We start from the raw sequence: 15,000 nt of genomic DNA, 5'->3' as shown, positions 1-15,000 counted from the left end.
TGCCGGTAGTATAGATAGATAGATAGATAGATAGATAGATAGATAATGCTGCCTGTAGTATAGGTAGATAGATAGAAAGATAATGCTGCCTGTCATATAGATAGATAGATAATACGGGATAGATAATGTTACCTGTAGTAGGATAGAGGGACATTAAAGTTAGGGAAAATGGAAGAAAATAATTAAAGTACTGAAACCCGAAAAAAAAATTAAACAATTATTTCAATCAAAAGCTAGAGGGCGGTAGAAGTCGGGGAAAACGGGAGTAGGAATAGAATTCCAAATTTGGGCAGCAAATGGAGATGGAACAGGCTTGTATTAAAGACATTGTCTTTTGTCAAGTCGTGCTTCAAAATTCTTGTTTCTAGACTCTTCCAAAATTTGTAAGGGAAACTGATATTGCCCTATCGAGCAGGACAATGCCCTAGAGACTCACCATATATACCTATCGATCAGCGCACAAGACCCCTCTCCACCCAAGCTAGGACCAAGGAGGATCAGGAAAGGCCACTCATGAATGGTAGAGGCAAGGGACAGTCACATTGCCCTATCAAGCAGGACAATGCCCTAGAGACTGACCATATATACATATGATCAGCGCCCAAGCCCCCTCTCCACCCAAGCTAGGACCAAGGAGGGCCAGGCAATGGCTGCTGATAACTCAGCATTTAGACCTCATATAGCTCTCATTTACCTTTAACAAGGAACCAGAAACAAATATTCAATTACATAAAGAAATACTCTTCAATAGCTAATCATTCACTCTGTGATCTCCGGATTTTAAAACTATGTACATAACCGACAACTCTTAAAAATCACCGAAATAATTACACTTTTCACGTATCACAAAAATCTATTCACCCGTCGATGCTTATGCAAGGGTAAGCTGAGCCGGCGCATATTAATTTAAATAATTTTTCGATACGATTACGTCAAATACCATTTCATTCAAATCTTTGCGTATTCAAATTTTTGCGTAAAATACTATTTTATTCAAATCTTTGCGTAAAGTTCTATGTCACTCAAATCTTTGAGTAAAATACTATGTCATTCAAATCTTTGCGTAGAATACTATTTCATTCAAATCTTTGCGTAGAATACTATTTCATTCAAATCTTTGCGTAGAATACTATTCCATTCAAATCTTTGCGTAAAATACTATTTCATTCAAATCTTTGCGTAAAATACTATCTCTTTCAAATTTTTGTGTAAAATACTATCTCTCAAATTTTTGCGTAAAATACTATCTCTTTCAAATCTTTCAAAATATAATTCTCCTGCGATTTCAGTATTTCTGTAGACTACTCCCACCAACATTGGTAACCATTAGTACCATCAATATCAATAGTGCAACCAAACCAAACACTAATATAAAAGAAACATTGCAATAACAAGAACAAACATATAAATAAAGCAATATTATTGAATCATAAAGATAGTATTGATATATGAGCGATTACCTAAATCACTAGCACACAAAAAAGCCGTAAAAACTTGCACCTAAGATAAATATTGATAAAAATACAAGATATTAATAAAAAATGCAAAATATTAGTAAAAATACAAAATATTAAAATACAAGATATTGACAAAAATTTAAAATATTGATAAAAATACAAGATATTAATAAAATAAAAGATATTGATAAATATCTTTTATTTTATTTTGATTACAATGTAATCAGAATAAAAATAGAGAACTGCTACTAATCACCTTGAAATAGAAATAGATCACATCTGGAGGAAATTTGACCTTGTCCGATCCGATGCAAAATCCACGTCAAAATGGTCTGTTATCACTCACCTGATCTGAAAAGTAAAGGAAGGTTAATTTACCTTGGGTTTAAATAAAAGTCAAGTGTTTACTTAGTTTGCATTTAAAGGTTTAAAGGTCGCTCATGAATGACAGTGGCAAGGGACAGTGACATTGCCCTATCAAGCAGGACATTGCCCTAGAGACCTTATATAAAAGTTAAAGTTAAAGTTGCGGGTTTTAGGTCTCCCCTGAGACGACCTTCATCATCTCCTCGGGTGACCATGGACCAGCTGGGACTATCATTAGCCCCCTCTAACCTCCCCCCTATGCGCCACCCTTGGGAGTACCCCCAGGCAGAAGGTCTCACACTATTCGCGCCTTAGCGGGAACGCGAATTCGGGACCTCTGAAACAGAAGCCCGCGACGTTACCAACCTAGCTATCCAACCTAGGTTGGACTTTAGTTTAAGACCCTAACGAAATGAGAAAGAATCGTCAGTTAGTTTATTTTCAATAGAGTAGAAAGAATAAGGTAAGAGAAGATTAACTCAGAGGTTTCTGTAAAAATAAATAAAGGAAGTAAAGTTTCAATTGCTGTCTTCAGTAATGTAAAAATATGGAGGAAAAAAGTTCATTGGAGAAAGATGTTGAGTTACCTAAGGTTTCTAACACACTAAAGTGAAATAAGCCAGTGAAATTCAAGTTCAAAATTCTCTTGGTTTTTTAATTAATTAAATAAGGATAAGGCATAAAATTCAAGTTCAAAATTCTCTTGGTTTTTTAATTAACTAAATAAGGATAAAGCATAAAATTCAAGTTTAAAATTCTCTTGGTTTGTTAATTAATTAAATAAGGACAAGGCATAAAATTCAAGTTTAAAATTCTTTAGGTTTCTAATTAATTAAATAAGGATAAGGCAGTAAAATTCAAGTTGAAAATTCTTCTGGTTTCTAATTAATTAAATAAGGATAAGGCAGTAAAATTCAAGTTAAAAAATTCTTTGGTTTCTAATTAACTAAATAAGGATAAGGCAGTAAAATTCAAGTTAAAAATTCTTTGGTTTCTAATTAACTAAATAAGGATAAGGCAGTAAAATTCAAGTTGAAAAATTCTTTGGTTTCTAATTAACTAAATAAGGATAAGGCAGTAAAATTCAAGTTAAAAATTCTTTGGTTTCTAATTAATTGAATAAGGATAAGGCAGTAAAATTCAAGTTAAAAATTCTTTGGTTTCTAATTAACTAAATAAGGATAAGGCAGTAAAATTCAAGTTGAAAAATTCTTTGGTTTCTAATTAACTAAATAAGGATAAGGCAGTAAAATTCAAGTTGAAAATTCTTTTGGTTTCTAATTAATTGAATAAGGATAAGGCAGTAAAATTCAAGTTGAAAATTCTTTTGGTTTCTAATTAATTGAATAAGGATAAGGCAGTAAAATTCAAGATGAAAATTCTTTTGGTTTCTAATTAACTAAATAAGGATAAGGCAGTAAAATTCAAGTTGAAAATTCTTTTGGTTTCTAATTAATTAAATAAGGATAAGGCAGTAAAATTCAAGTTGAAAATTCTTTTGGTTTCTAATTAATTGAATAAGGATAAGGCAGTAAAATTCAAGTTGAAAATTCTTTTGGTTTCTAATTAATTGAATAAGGATAAGGCAGTAAAATTCAAGATGAAAATTCTTTTGGTTTCTAATTAACTAAATAAGGATAAGGCAGTAAAATTCAAGTTGAAAATTCTTTTGGTTTCTAATTAACTAAATAAGGATAAGGCAGTAAAATTCAAGTTGAAAATTCTTTTGGTTTCTAATTAACTAAATAAGGATAAGGCAGTAAAATTCAAGTTGAAAATTCTTTTGGTTTCTAATTAACTAAATAAGGATAAGGCAGTAAAATTCAAGTTGAAAATTCTTTTGGTTTCTAATTAACTAAATAAGGATAAGGCAGTAAAATTCAAGTTGAAAATTCTTTTGGTTTCTAATTAATTAAATAAGGATTAGGAAATAAAATTCAAATTGAAAATTCTTTTGGTTTCTAATTAACTAAATAAGGATAAGGCAGTAAAATTCAAGTTGAAAATTCTTTTGGTTTCTAATTAATTGAATAAGGATAAGGCAGTAAAATTCAAGTTGAAAATTCTTTTGGTTTCTAATTAACTAAATAAGGATAAGGCAGTAAAATTCAAGATGAAAATTCTTTTGGTTTCTAATTAACTAAATAAGGATAAGGCAGTAAAATTCAAGTTGAAAATTCTTTTGGTTTCTAATTAATTAAATAAGGATAAGGCAGTAAAATTCAAGTTGAAAATTCTTTTGGTTTCTAATTAACTAAATAAGGATAAGGCAGTAAAATTCAAGTTTACAATTCTTTTGGTTTTTAATTAATTGAATAAGGATAAGGCAGTAAAATTCAAGTTGAAAATTCTTTTGGTTTCTAATTAACTAAATAAGGATAAGGCAGTAAAATTCAAGTTTACAATTCTTTTGGTTTCTAATTAACTAAATAAGGATAAGGCAGTAAAATTCAAGTTGAAAATTCTTTTGGTTTCTAATTAACTAAATAAGGATAAGGCAGTAAAATTCAAGTTGAAAATTCTTTTGGTTTCTAATTAATTGAATAAGGATAAGGCAGTAAAATTCAAGTTTACAATTCTTTTGGTTTCTAATTAATTGAATAAGGATAAGGCAGTAAAATTCAAGTTGAAAAATTCTTTGGTTTCTAATTAACTAAATAAGGATAAGGCAGTAAAATTCAAGTTGAAAAATTCTTTTAGTTTCTAATTAACTAAATAAGGATTAGGAAATAAAATTCAAATTGAAAATTCTTTTGGTTTCTAATTAACTAAATAAGGATAAGGCAGTAAAATTCAAGTTGAAAATTCTTTTGGTTTCTAATTAACTAAATAAGGATAAGGCAGTAAAATTCAAGTTAAAAATTCTTTTAGTTTCTAATTAACTAAATAAGGATAAGGCAGTAAAATTCAAGATGAAAATTCTTTTGGTTTCTAATTAACTAAATAAGGATAAGGCAGTAAAATTCAAGTTGAAAAATTCTTTTGGTTTCTAATTAACTAAATAAGGATAAGGCAGTAAAATTCAAGTTGAAAAATTCTTTTAGTTTCTAATTAACTAAATAAGGATTAGGAAATAAAATTCAAATTGAAAATTCTTTTGGTTTCTAATTAACTAAATAAGGATAAGGCAGTAAAATTCAAGTTGAAAATTCTTTTGGTTTCTAATTAATTGAATAAGGATAAGGCAGTAAAATTCAAGATGAAAATTCTTTTGGTTTCTAATTAACTAAATAAGGATAAGGCAGTAAAATTCAAGATGAAAATTCTTTTGGTTTCTAATTAACTAAATAAGGATAAGGCAGTAAAATTCAAGTTGAAAAATTCTTTTAGTTTCTAATTAACTAAATAAGGATAAGGCAGTAAAATTCAAGTTGAAAATTCTTTTGGTTTCTAATTAATTGAATAAGGATAAGGCAGTAAAATTCAAGATGAAAATTCTTTTGGTTTCTAATTAACTAAATAAGGATAAGGCAGTAAAATTCAAGATGAAAATTCTTTTGGTTTCTAATTAACTAAATAAGGATAAGGCAGTAAAATTCAAGATGAAAATTCTTTTGGTTTCTAATTAACTAAATAAGGATAAGGCAGTAAAATTCAAGTTGAAAATTCTTTTGGTTTCTAATTAACTAAATAAGGATAAGGCAGTAAAATTCAAGTTGAAAAATTCTTTTAGTTTCTAATTAACTAAATAAGGATTAGGAAATAAAATTCAAATTGAAAATTCTTTTGGTTTCTAATTAACTAAATAAGGATAAGGCAGTAAAATTCAAGTTGAAAATTCTTTTGGTTTCTAATTAATTGAATAAGGATAAGGCAGTAAAATTCAAGTTGAAAATTCTTTTGGTTTCTAATTAACTAAATAAGGATAAGGCAGTAAAATTCAAGATGAAAATTCTTTTGGTTTCTAATTAACTAAATAAGGATAAGGCAGTAAAATTCAAGTTGAAAATTCTTTTGGTTTCTAATTAATTGAATAAGGATAAGGCAGTAAAATTCAAGTTGAAAATTCTTTTGGTTTCTAATTAATTGAATAAGGATAAGGCAGTAAAATTCAAGTTGAAAATTCTTTTGGTTTCTAATTAATTGAATAAGGATAAGGCAGTAAAATTCAAGTTGAAAATTCTTTTGGTTTCTAATTAACTAAATAAGGATAAGGCAGTAAAATTCAAGTTGAAAATTCTTTTGGTTTCTAATTAATTGAATAAGGATAAGGCAGTAAAATTCAAGTTGAAAATTCTTTTGGTTTCTAATTAACTAAATAAGGATAAGACAGTAAAATTCAAGTTGAAAATTCTTTTGGTTTCTAATTAACTAAATAAGGATAAGGCAGTAAAATTCAAGATGAAAATTCTTTTGGTTTCTAATTAACTAAATAAGGATAAGGCAGTAAAATTCAAGTTGAAAATTCTTTTGGTTTCTAATTAATTGAATAAGGATAAGGCAGTAAAATTCAAGTTTACAATTCTTTTGGTTTCTAATTAATTGAATAAGGATAAGGCAGTAAAATTCAAGTTGAAAATTCTTTTGGTTTCTAATTAACTAAATAAGGATAAGACAGTAAAATTCAAGTTGAAAAATTCTTTTAGTTTCTAATTAACTAAATAAGGATTAGGAAATAAAATTCAAATTGAAAATTCTTTTGGTTTCTAATTAACTAAATAAGGATAAGGCAGTAAAATTCAAGTTTACAATACTTTTGGTTTCTAATTAATTGAATAAGGATAAGGCAGTAAAATTCAAGTTGAAAATTCTTTTGGTTTCTAATTAACTAAATAAGGATAAGGCAGTAAAATTCAAGTTTACAATTCTTTTGGTTTCTAATTAATTGAATAAGGATAAGGCAGTAAAATTCAAGTTGAAAATTCTTTTGGTTTCTAATTAACTAAATAAGGATAAGGCAGTAAAATTCAAGTTTACAATTCTTTTGGTTTCTAATTAATTGAATAAGGATAAGGCAGTAAAATTCAAGTTGAAAATTCTTTTGGTTTCTAATTAACTAAATAAGGATAAGGCAGTAAAATTCAAGATGAAAATTCTTTTGGTTTCTAATTAACTAAATAAGGATAAGACAGTAAAATTCAAGTTGAAAATTCTTTTGGTTTCTAATTAATTGAATAAGGATAAGGCAGTAAAATTCAAGTTGAAAATTCTTTTGGTTTCTAATTAATTGAATAAGGATAAGGCAGTAAAATTCAAGTTTACAATTCTTTTGGTTTCTAATTAATTGAATAAGGATAAGGCAGTAAAATTCAAGTTGAAAATTCTTTTGGTTTCTAATTAACTAAATAAGGATAAGACAGTAAAATTCAAGTTGAAAAATTCTTTTAGTTTCTAATTAACTAAATAAGGATTAGGAAATAAAATTCAAATTGAAAATTCTTTTGGTTTCTAATTAACTAAATAAGGATAAGGCAGTAAAATTCAAGTTGAAAATTCTTTTGGTTTCTAATTAATTGAATAAGGATAAGGCAGTAAAATTCAAGTTGAAAATTCTTTTGGTTTCTAATTAACTAAATAAGGATAAGGCAGTAAAATTCAAGTTGAAAATTCTTTTGGTTTCTAATTAATTGAATAAGGATAAGGCAGTAAAATTCAAGTTGAAAATTCTTTTGGTTTCTAATTAACTAAATAAGGATAAGGCAGTAAAATTCAAGTTGAAAATTCTTTTGGTTTCTAATTAATTGAATAAGGATAAGGCAGTAAAATTCAAGTTGAAAATTCTTTTGGTTTCTAATTAACTAAATAAGGATAAGGCAGTAAAATTCAAGTTTACAATTCTTTTGGTTTCTAATTAATTGAATAAGGATAAGGCAGTAAAATTCAAGTTGAAAATTCTTTTGGTTTCTAATTAACTAAATAAGGATAAGGCAGTAAAATTCAAGATGAAAATTCTTTTGGTTTCTAATTAACTAAATAAGGATAAGACAGTAAAATTCAAGTTGAAAATTCTTTTGGTTTCTAATTAACTAAATAAGGATAAGGCAGTAAAATTCAAGTTAAAAATTCTTTGGTTTCTAATTAACTAAATAAGGATAAGGCAGTAAAATTCAAGTTGAAAATTCTTTTGGTTTCTAATTAACTAAATAAGGATAAGACAGTAAAATTCAAGTTGAAAATTCTTTTGGTTTCTAATTAACTAAATAAGGATAAGACAGTAAAATTCAAGTTGAAAATTCTTTTGGTTTCTAATTAATTGAATAAGGATAAGGCAGTAAAATTCAAGTTGAAAATTCTTTTGGTTTCTAATTAACTAAATAAGGATAAGGCAGTAAAATTCAAGATGAAAATTCTTTTGGTTTCTAATTAACTAAATAAGGATAAGGCAGTAAAATTCAAGTTGAAAAATTCTTTTAGTTTCTAATTAACTAAATAAGGATTAGGAAATAAAATTCAAATTGAAAATTCTTTTGGTTTCTAATTAACTAAATAAGGATAAGGCAGTAAAATTCAAGTTAAAAATTCTTTGGTTTCTAATTAACTAAATAAGGATAAGGCAGTAAAATTCAAGTTGAAAAATTCTTTTAGTTTCTAATTAACTAAATAAGGATTAGGAAATAAAATTCAAATTGAAAATTCTTTTGGTTTCTAATTAACTAAATAAGGATAAGGCAGTAAAATTCAAGTTGAAAATTCTTTTGGTTTCTAATTAATTGAATAAGGATAAGGCAGTAAAATTCAAGTTGAAAATTCTTTTGGTTTCTAATTAACTAAATAAGGATAAGGCAGTAAAATTCAAGTTTACAATTCTTTTGGTTTCTAATTAATTGAATAAGGATAAGGCAGTAAAATTCAAGTTGAAAATTCTTTTGGTTTCTAATTAACTAAATAAGGATAAGACAGTAAAATTCAAGTTGAAAATTCTTTTGGTTTCTAATTAACTAAATAAGGATAAGGCAGTAAAATTCAAGTTGAAAAATTCTTTTAGTTTCTAATTAACTAAATAAGGATTAGGAAATAAAATTCAAATTGAAAATTCTTTTGGTTTCTAATTAACTAAATAAGGATAAGGCAGTAAAATTCAAGTTGAAAATTCTTTTGGTTTCTAATTAATTGAATAAGGATAAGGCAGTAAAATTCAAGTTGAAAATTCTTTTGGTTTCTAATTAATTGAATAAGGATAAGGCAGTAAAATTCAAGTTGAAAATTCTTTTGGTTTCTAATTAATTGAATAAGGATAAGGCAGTAAAATTCAAGTTGAAAATTCTTTTGGTTTCTAATTAACTAAATAAGGATAAGGCAGTAAAATTCAAGTTGAAAATTCTTTTGGTTTCTAATTAATTGAATAAGGATAAGGCAGTAAAATTCAAGTTGAAAATTCTTTTGGTTTCTAATTAATTGAATAAGGATAAGGCAGTAAAATTCAAGTTGAAAATTCTTTTGGTTTCTAATTAATTGAATAAGGATAAGGCAGTAAAATTCAAGTTGAAAAAACATGCTTATTTGTCCTGAGCTAAATATGTTTCGGAATCAACTTCTTTATGAAGTTAATTCTTAATGTTTACATTTTTAAATCCCATATTTAAACATTTAGATATTTAAATATTCCATTAGAGAATGTAATAAAAACACTGAATTGTTCTCTTCACAATAAAACAGATATTCATTCATTCACTAACCGAAATTACCTTAAAAATATTTGACTTTCAATTACAACTTCATATTTAAAGCTTAAACATCACTAAATATTCCATTACAAAATGTAATCCAAACACTGAATAGTTCTCTTCACAATATAACAGATTTTCATTTATTCAATGAACTAAATTACCTTAAAAAATATTTGAACTTTCAATTACAACTTCATATTTAATGCTTAAACATCACTAAATATTCCATTAGAGAATGTGATCCAAACACTGAATTGTTCTCAATACAACAGATTTTCATTCACTGCCCTAAATTACTTAAAAAAAATATTTGACCTTTCAATTAAAAGAACTTTTTCTCATTATTCCTTTTTCTTCAACTCGATCAGGTTTAGGGGAATCTGTGACGCAACCCTTTACGATGACCGTTTCGTCATGGCCGGGATGAAGAACCAAAAACCTTATTTCAGAGGTTATTATAGATCACAACTCTATTTCACCGACGAGGGCTTTTGGAAACTCGAAAGGATTGGGGTAAGATGTTGGGACTTCTAAATCATACGTAAAAATGGATATTTAATATGATTACACGCTCATATATAAATATTATTTACATATATATATATATATATATATATATATATATATATATATATATATATATACATATATATATATATATATATATATATATATACATATATATATATATACATATATATACATATGTATATATATATATGTATATATATATATATATATATTTATATATATATATATTTATATATATATATTTATATATATATTTATATATATATTTATATATATATATATTTATATATATATATATATATGTATATATATATATACATATATATATAATATATACATACATCTATAAATATATATGTACATATATACATATATATAAATATATATAGTGGTACCTCTACATACGAATTTAATCCGTTCCACAACCGACTTCGCATGTAGAAAATGTTCGGATGTCGAAACGAATTTTCCCATACGAATACATTGAAATAGGATTAATCCGTGGTTGAGCCCAAAAACCTATGATAACTTCTTAATAAACTACTACACATAATTTCCCATGAGAATAATGCACACTAAATTAGATAATAGACATGTAAAAAAGAAGAATTATCAAAAAATGATAAATAAGAAACGGGTTTTTAGCGTCACTTTACCTTAGAAACTCCAGCGCAGGTGTTGTTGGTCTTGCTACGCAGAGAGGAGACAGACGGGCGGCGAGGAGGTAGAGAGGTTGACTACGATAAACGTACACTACCGTAAATTATTCTAACTTACACTAAGTGAACTTTAACCTAACTTAGCTTATTTATTCTTTTTATTTTCATATTTTATATTTTTTCTTTACATTTTCTTTTTTTCCTTTTGATGATTAATTTTAATCACTTTCACTCTCTCCACTTAAAATTGATTTAATTTTTTTCTCTTCTCTCTTTGCCGTTTTCTTTGAACCACTTCCATCCTCTTCATCACGAGATCGCTTTGTAGTTTTTTTAAAGAAGCTATCGATAGGAAGTTGCTTGGTACAGCTTTTCAGAATGTTTCGAAAATAAGTTAGGGAAACATCATCAAACTGCGCAACTACACGACAAACCTTCAATTTCTTTGGATGGTATTTGTCGATGAAGTCGACCACGTCTTGATATTTTCCTAACACCTCTTTTATTTGCACCGAACCTATTGCAAGTTCACTCACACGGACACCACGCTCATGCTTTTCAATAATTCCTTGCTTTACTTCTAAAGAAAGCATTTCCTTATTCCTTTTCTCACCACTACCACTACCACTTCCACTTGCGAAACTAAGCCTTTTAGGACCCATGATTTACATAAATTACCGTAAAAGGATGCACGTAAAAAATTACGATTAAAACAGTACAATAATAGCAGAACGCACAGGGCACAACCGCAAGAAGCTGACGAGAACAGAGGACTGACCCAAGCCGCGCTAATTGAGGGTCCCTCCGAGGTCGAAGTGCTGCCTTCTATCGGTGGAAATAAAAAACACATCAGGCGCTATGAGTACCGACTACGCCTACGAGTATTGTTTACTTCGGGTGTCGAAAAAAAAATTCTGGTGTAGAGTAGGAAAGTGTTCGAATTGTACTTCGCATGTCGAAAAATTCGGATACAACCGGTACGACGAAAATTGCTTACTTCGTGTGTCGAAATGAAATTCGGGTGTAGAGTAAAAAATTTGCTCGAATTTTACTTCGGATGTTGGAAAATTCGGATGTAGATACGTTCGGATGTAGAGGTTCCACTGTATATATATATATATATATATATATATATATATATATATATATATATATATATATATACAAACACACACACATATATATATATACATATACAGTAATACCTCGGGTTACAAGTAACTTTGAATACGAGCTAATCGGGATAGAAGCATACAAACTTGAATTAGGTTGAGAGCTTTGCATAGGTCTGCGAGGAAAAGATTTGCACCATATGGGCAGTTTTAGTGGACAAGTAATAACAAGACTAGCATGCGATAGCGCACAAATCAGTCACGCGCGTTGCCCCTACTAAGAATTGTGACAGCTTGTCTTTGTTGAGTTGTGATTGCTATTGTTCATTATAAAGTAATTTCGCGCTGAGTTGTAGAGTTAACAGTACATCATCGTAACATTGGACCTCAAGATGATTAAGAAACATGGTAAAGAGATGATTTGCCTATAGCAAAAGTGAAAAAAGAAATTATCATGAAGCATGAACAAGATATGAATGCAGCCAAAGCCAAAACTGTACAATCGTACCACAATATCATCGATTGGTACACTTACAATTGTGAACAAAAAAGTATATACAAAATAATCTGATGTTGGAAAACAGGTACTGACATTGGCGAATCAGGAGTGACATTTTATCATTATCATTATTATTAATTACTTGCAAAGCTACAACCGTAGCTGGAAAAGCAGGATGATATAAGGGCTCCAACCAGAAAAACAACCCAGTGAGGAAAGGAAATAAACTTTAGAAGTAATGAATAAAGAATATAAAACTTCTTAAGATCAGTATGAACGTTAAAATAGATCAGTCACATTTAAACTAGGAAGAGAGACTTGTGTCAACCTGTTCAACATAAAAGACATTCGCTACAAGTTGTAACTTTTGAAGTTCTACCGATTCAACTACCTGATAAGGAAGATCACCCTACAATCTGGTCACAACTGGAATAAAACTTCTAGAATACTGTGTAGTGTTGAGTCTTATGAAGGAGAAGGCAAGACTGTTAGAACTAACTGCATATCTAGTACTACATATAGGCTGGTACAGTCTGGGAAGATCTAAATGCAAAAGGTCTGAATTATGAAACGTTTTATGCAACATACATAAAGAACTAACTAAATGACAGTGCCAGAGATTAATATCAAGATCAGGAATAAGAAATTTAATAGACAGCAAGCATTTATCAAACAAATTAAGACGAGAGTAAGCAGCTGAAGGCAAAACAGGAGAACAATGCTCGAAATAATGTCGAATGAAAGAAGTAATACACTTTTTCAGAGTAGATTGATCACTGAAAATCTTAAAAGACTTTCTCAATAAGACATTTTTTGTGTAATTAAAGAAGAAACAGATTGAACACATTTCTCAAAACTAAATTTGCGATGAAGAATAACACCTAAAACCTTAAAAGATGTATATTGTGAAATATACATTATCAATGCAGAGATCAGGATGATGAGGAGCCAGTGTCCTCGGCCTACTTACAATCATACTTTGAGTTTTGTTAGAGTTCAACTTCATGCCCCATAATTTGCACCAAGCACTAAATTTAGCTAGATCTCTATTAAGGGATTCAGCAACCTCAGAGCTATATCCAGATGGAATTGAAGCAAAGATAAAAGCATCATCTGCATATGCAACGAGCTTGTTTTCTAGGTCAAACCACATACCATGTGTATATAGTATTTAAAGTAATAGACTAAGAACACTACCCCGAGGAACACCACATATCACATTCCTACATTCCTATACTCACTATGGTGCTCATCAACAACTCTTTACAATCTATTAATTAAAAATTAAATATTAATGCTATGAAAATACCCACCGACTTACTTATGAACCTAAACTACCTTTACCTTTTAGTCTACGCCTTGCTTTATAGATGTTCAAGGGACATATATGCCAAAGATGTCTGTCTTTTCTTTGTTTTGTAGTCACTCATCCAAGTACTAACCATACCCACCCTTCACTCCCTCCCTCCCTCTTGTTCTACCCCAACAGATCAACGACACATATGCCACGAAGGAGGACGACGGCTCCATCAGTTTCCCCATCGGAAGACACCTATGGACCTTCTCCCACGGCTTCTGTGAAAAGGAGAAAGGTGCCCCACAAAGCCTAACCTTCACCCAGTGCGCCAAAAACGATGAGTTCACTTGCGATGATGGCACCTGCATACCCATCAGAGAGGTGAGTCTCCTTGGGTTTTTTTTTTTTATAAAAGAAACATAAGATGATCTTGGCTGTTACTTACACTTAGCTCTTACATGTATGCAGTGGACAGCTTGACAGTGCAGAGATGACTGTAAAGAGATTAGCTAATATTGGTCTCCTTGGGGGTTGTTTTTTCTTAAAAAATAAACATAAGATGAACTGGACTGTTACCTACACTCAGCTCTTTGATGTATGAGGTGGAAAGCTTGACAATGCAGAGATGACTGTACAGAGATTAGCTAATATTGGTCTCTTTGGGGGTTGTTTTTTCTTATAAAAGAAACATAAGATGAACTGATCTGTTACCTACACTCAGCTCTTAGATGTATGCAGTGGACAGCTTGACAGTGCAGAGATGACTGTTCAGAGATAAGCTGATATTAACAGTAAAGAATTATAAGCGGAAAATTAATCAGCTGAAAAAGCAGGATTTTAGCTAACAGGTTAGTCAGGTCATGTTAAGTGTCACTATTACTAGTACAGGGTAATAAGCTACCAGTGAAAATACACAGCTAAAAGTATAGAAATTAATTAACATTGATATCACTGTTAGCAGTACAGTAGTAATATTTCAGAAATGCTACTTTTAGCATTAAAGAAACAAACAGCCAAAAAGAGATAACTGTCACAATTACAGAAAACAAAGTACTGGTAATAGCCCTATTCACAGGACATTACATAAGTCCCTGTAAACTGTGGTCTCTTAGGGGTACATATATATATTACTGATCAGCTCCATATTGTTATACACTCGTAAGTAAGTTACAATATGATTCTGTACAACACAGTGACTGTGTCCACCGACCATAACTAATGATATGCAAATCAGCTGAAGCGAATGGAAACATTCTTCTTAACTCAAAGGGTTAAGTACAGCACTGTAATTGTTCAGTGGCTAATTTCCTCTTGGTAAGGGTAGAAGATACTCTCTGGCTATGGAAAGCAGCTCTTCTGGGAGAAAGACACTCCAAAATCAAAACATTGTTCTCTACCCTTGGTATAGTGCTATAGCCTCTGTACTATAGTGTTCCACTGTCTTTGGGTAGAGTTCTCTTGCTTGAGGGTAC

The 15,000-nt window shown here is 29.5% G+C and overlaps 1 protein-coding gene across 1 annotated transcript in view; it reads left to right on the top strand.

Annotated features, from left to right (window-relative positions):
* Positions 1 to 15,000, top strand: part of LOC137656394 (uncharacterized) — a 68,261-nt gene that overhangs the window by 28,813 nt on the left and 24,448 nt on the right. The window contains exons 9-10 of the mRNA XM_068390570.1: positions 9,799 to 9,943; positions 13,721 to 13,909. Of these exons, the coding sequence (XP_068246671.1) occupies positions 9,799 to 9,943; positions 13,721 to 13,909 (334 nt within the window). The remainder of the gene's footprint in view (positions 1 to 9,798; positions 9,944 to 13,720; positions 13,910 to 15,000) is intronic.

The sequence above is a fragment of the Palaemon carinicauda genome, chromosome 17 (assembly GCF_036898095.1).
Source record: "Palaemon carinicauda isolate YSFRI2023 chromosome 17, ASM3689809v2, whole genome shotgun sequence".
Lineage (NCBI taxonomy): Eukaryota > Metazoa > Arthropoda > Malacostraca > Decapoda > Palaemonidae > Palaemon > Palaemon carinicauda.
Note: the sequence above shows the minus strand (reverse complement) of the source record. Positions and strands in the feature narration are given on the sequence as shown.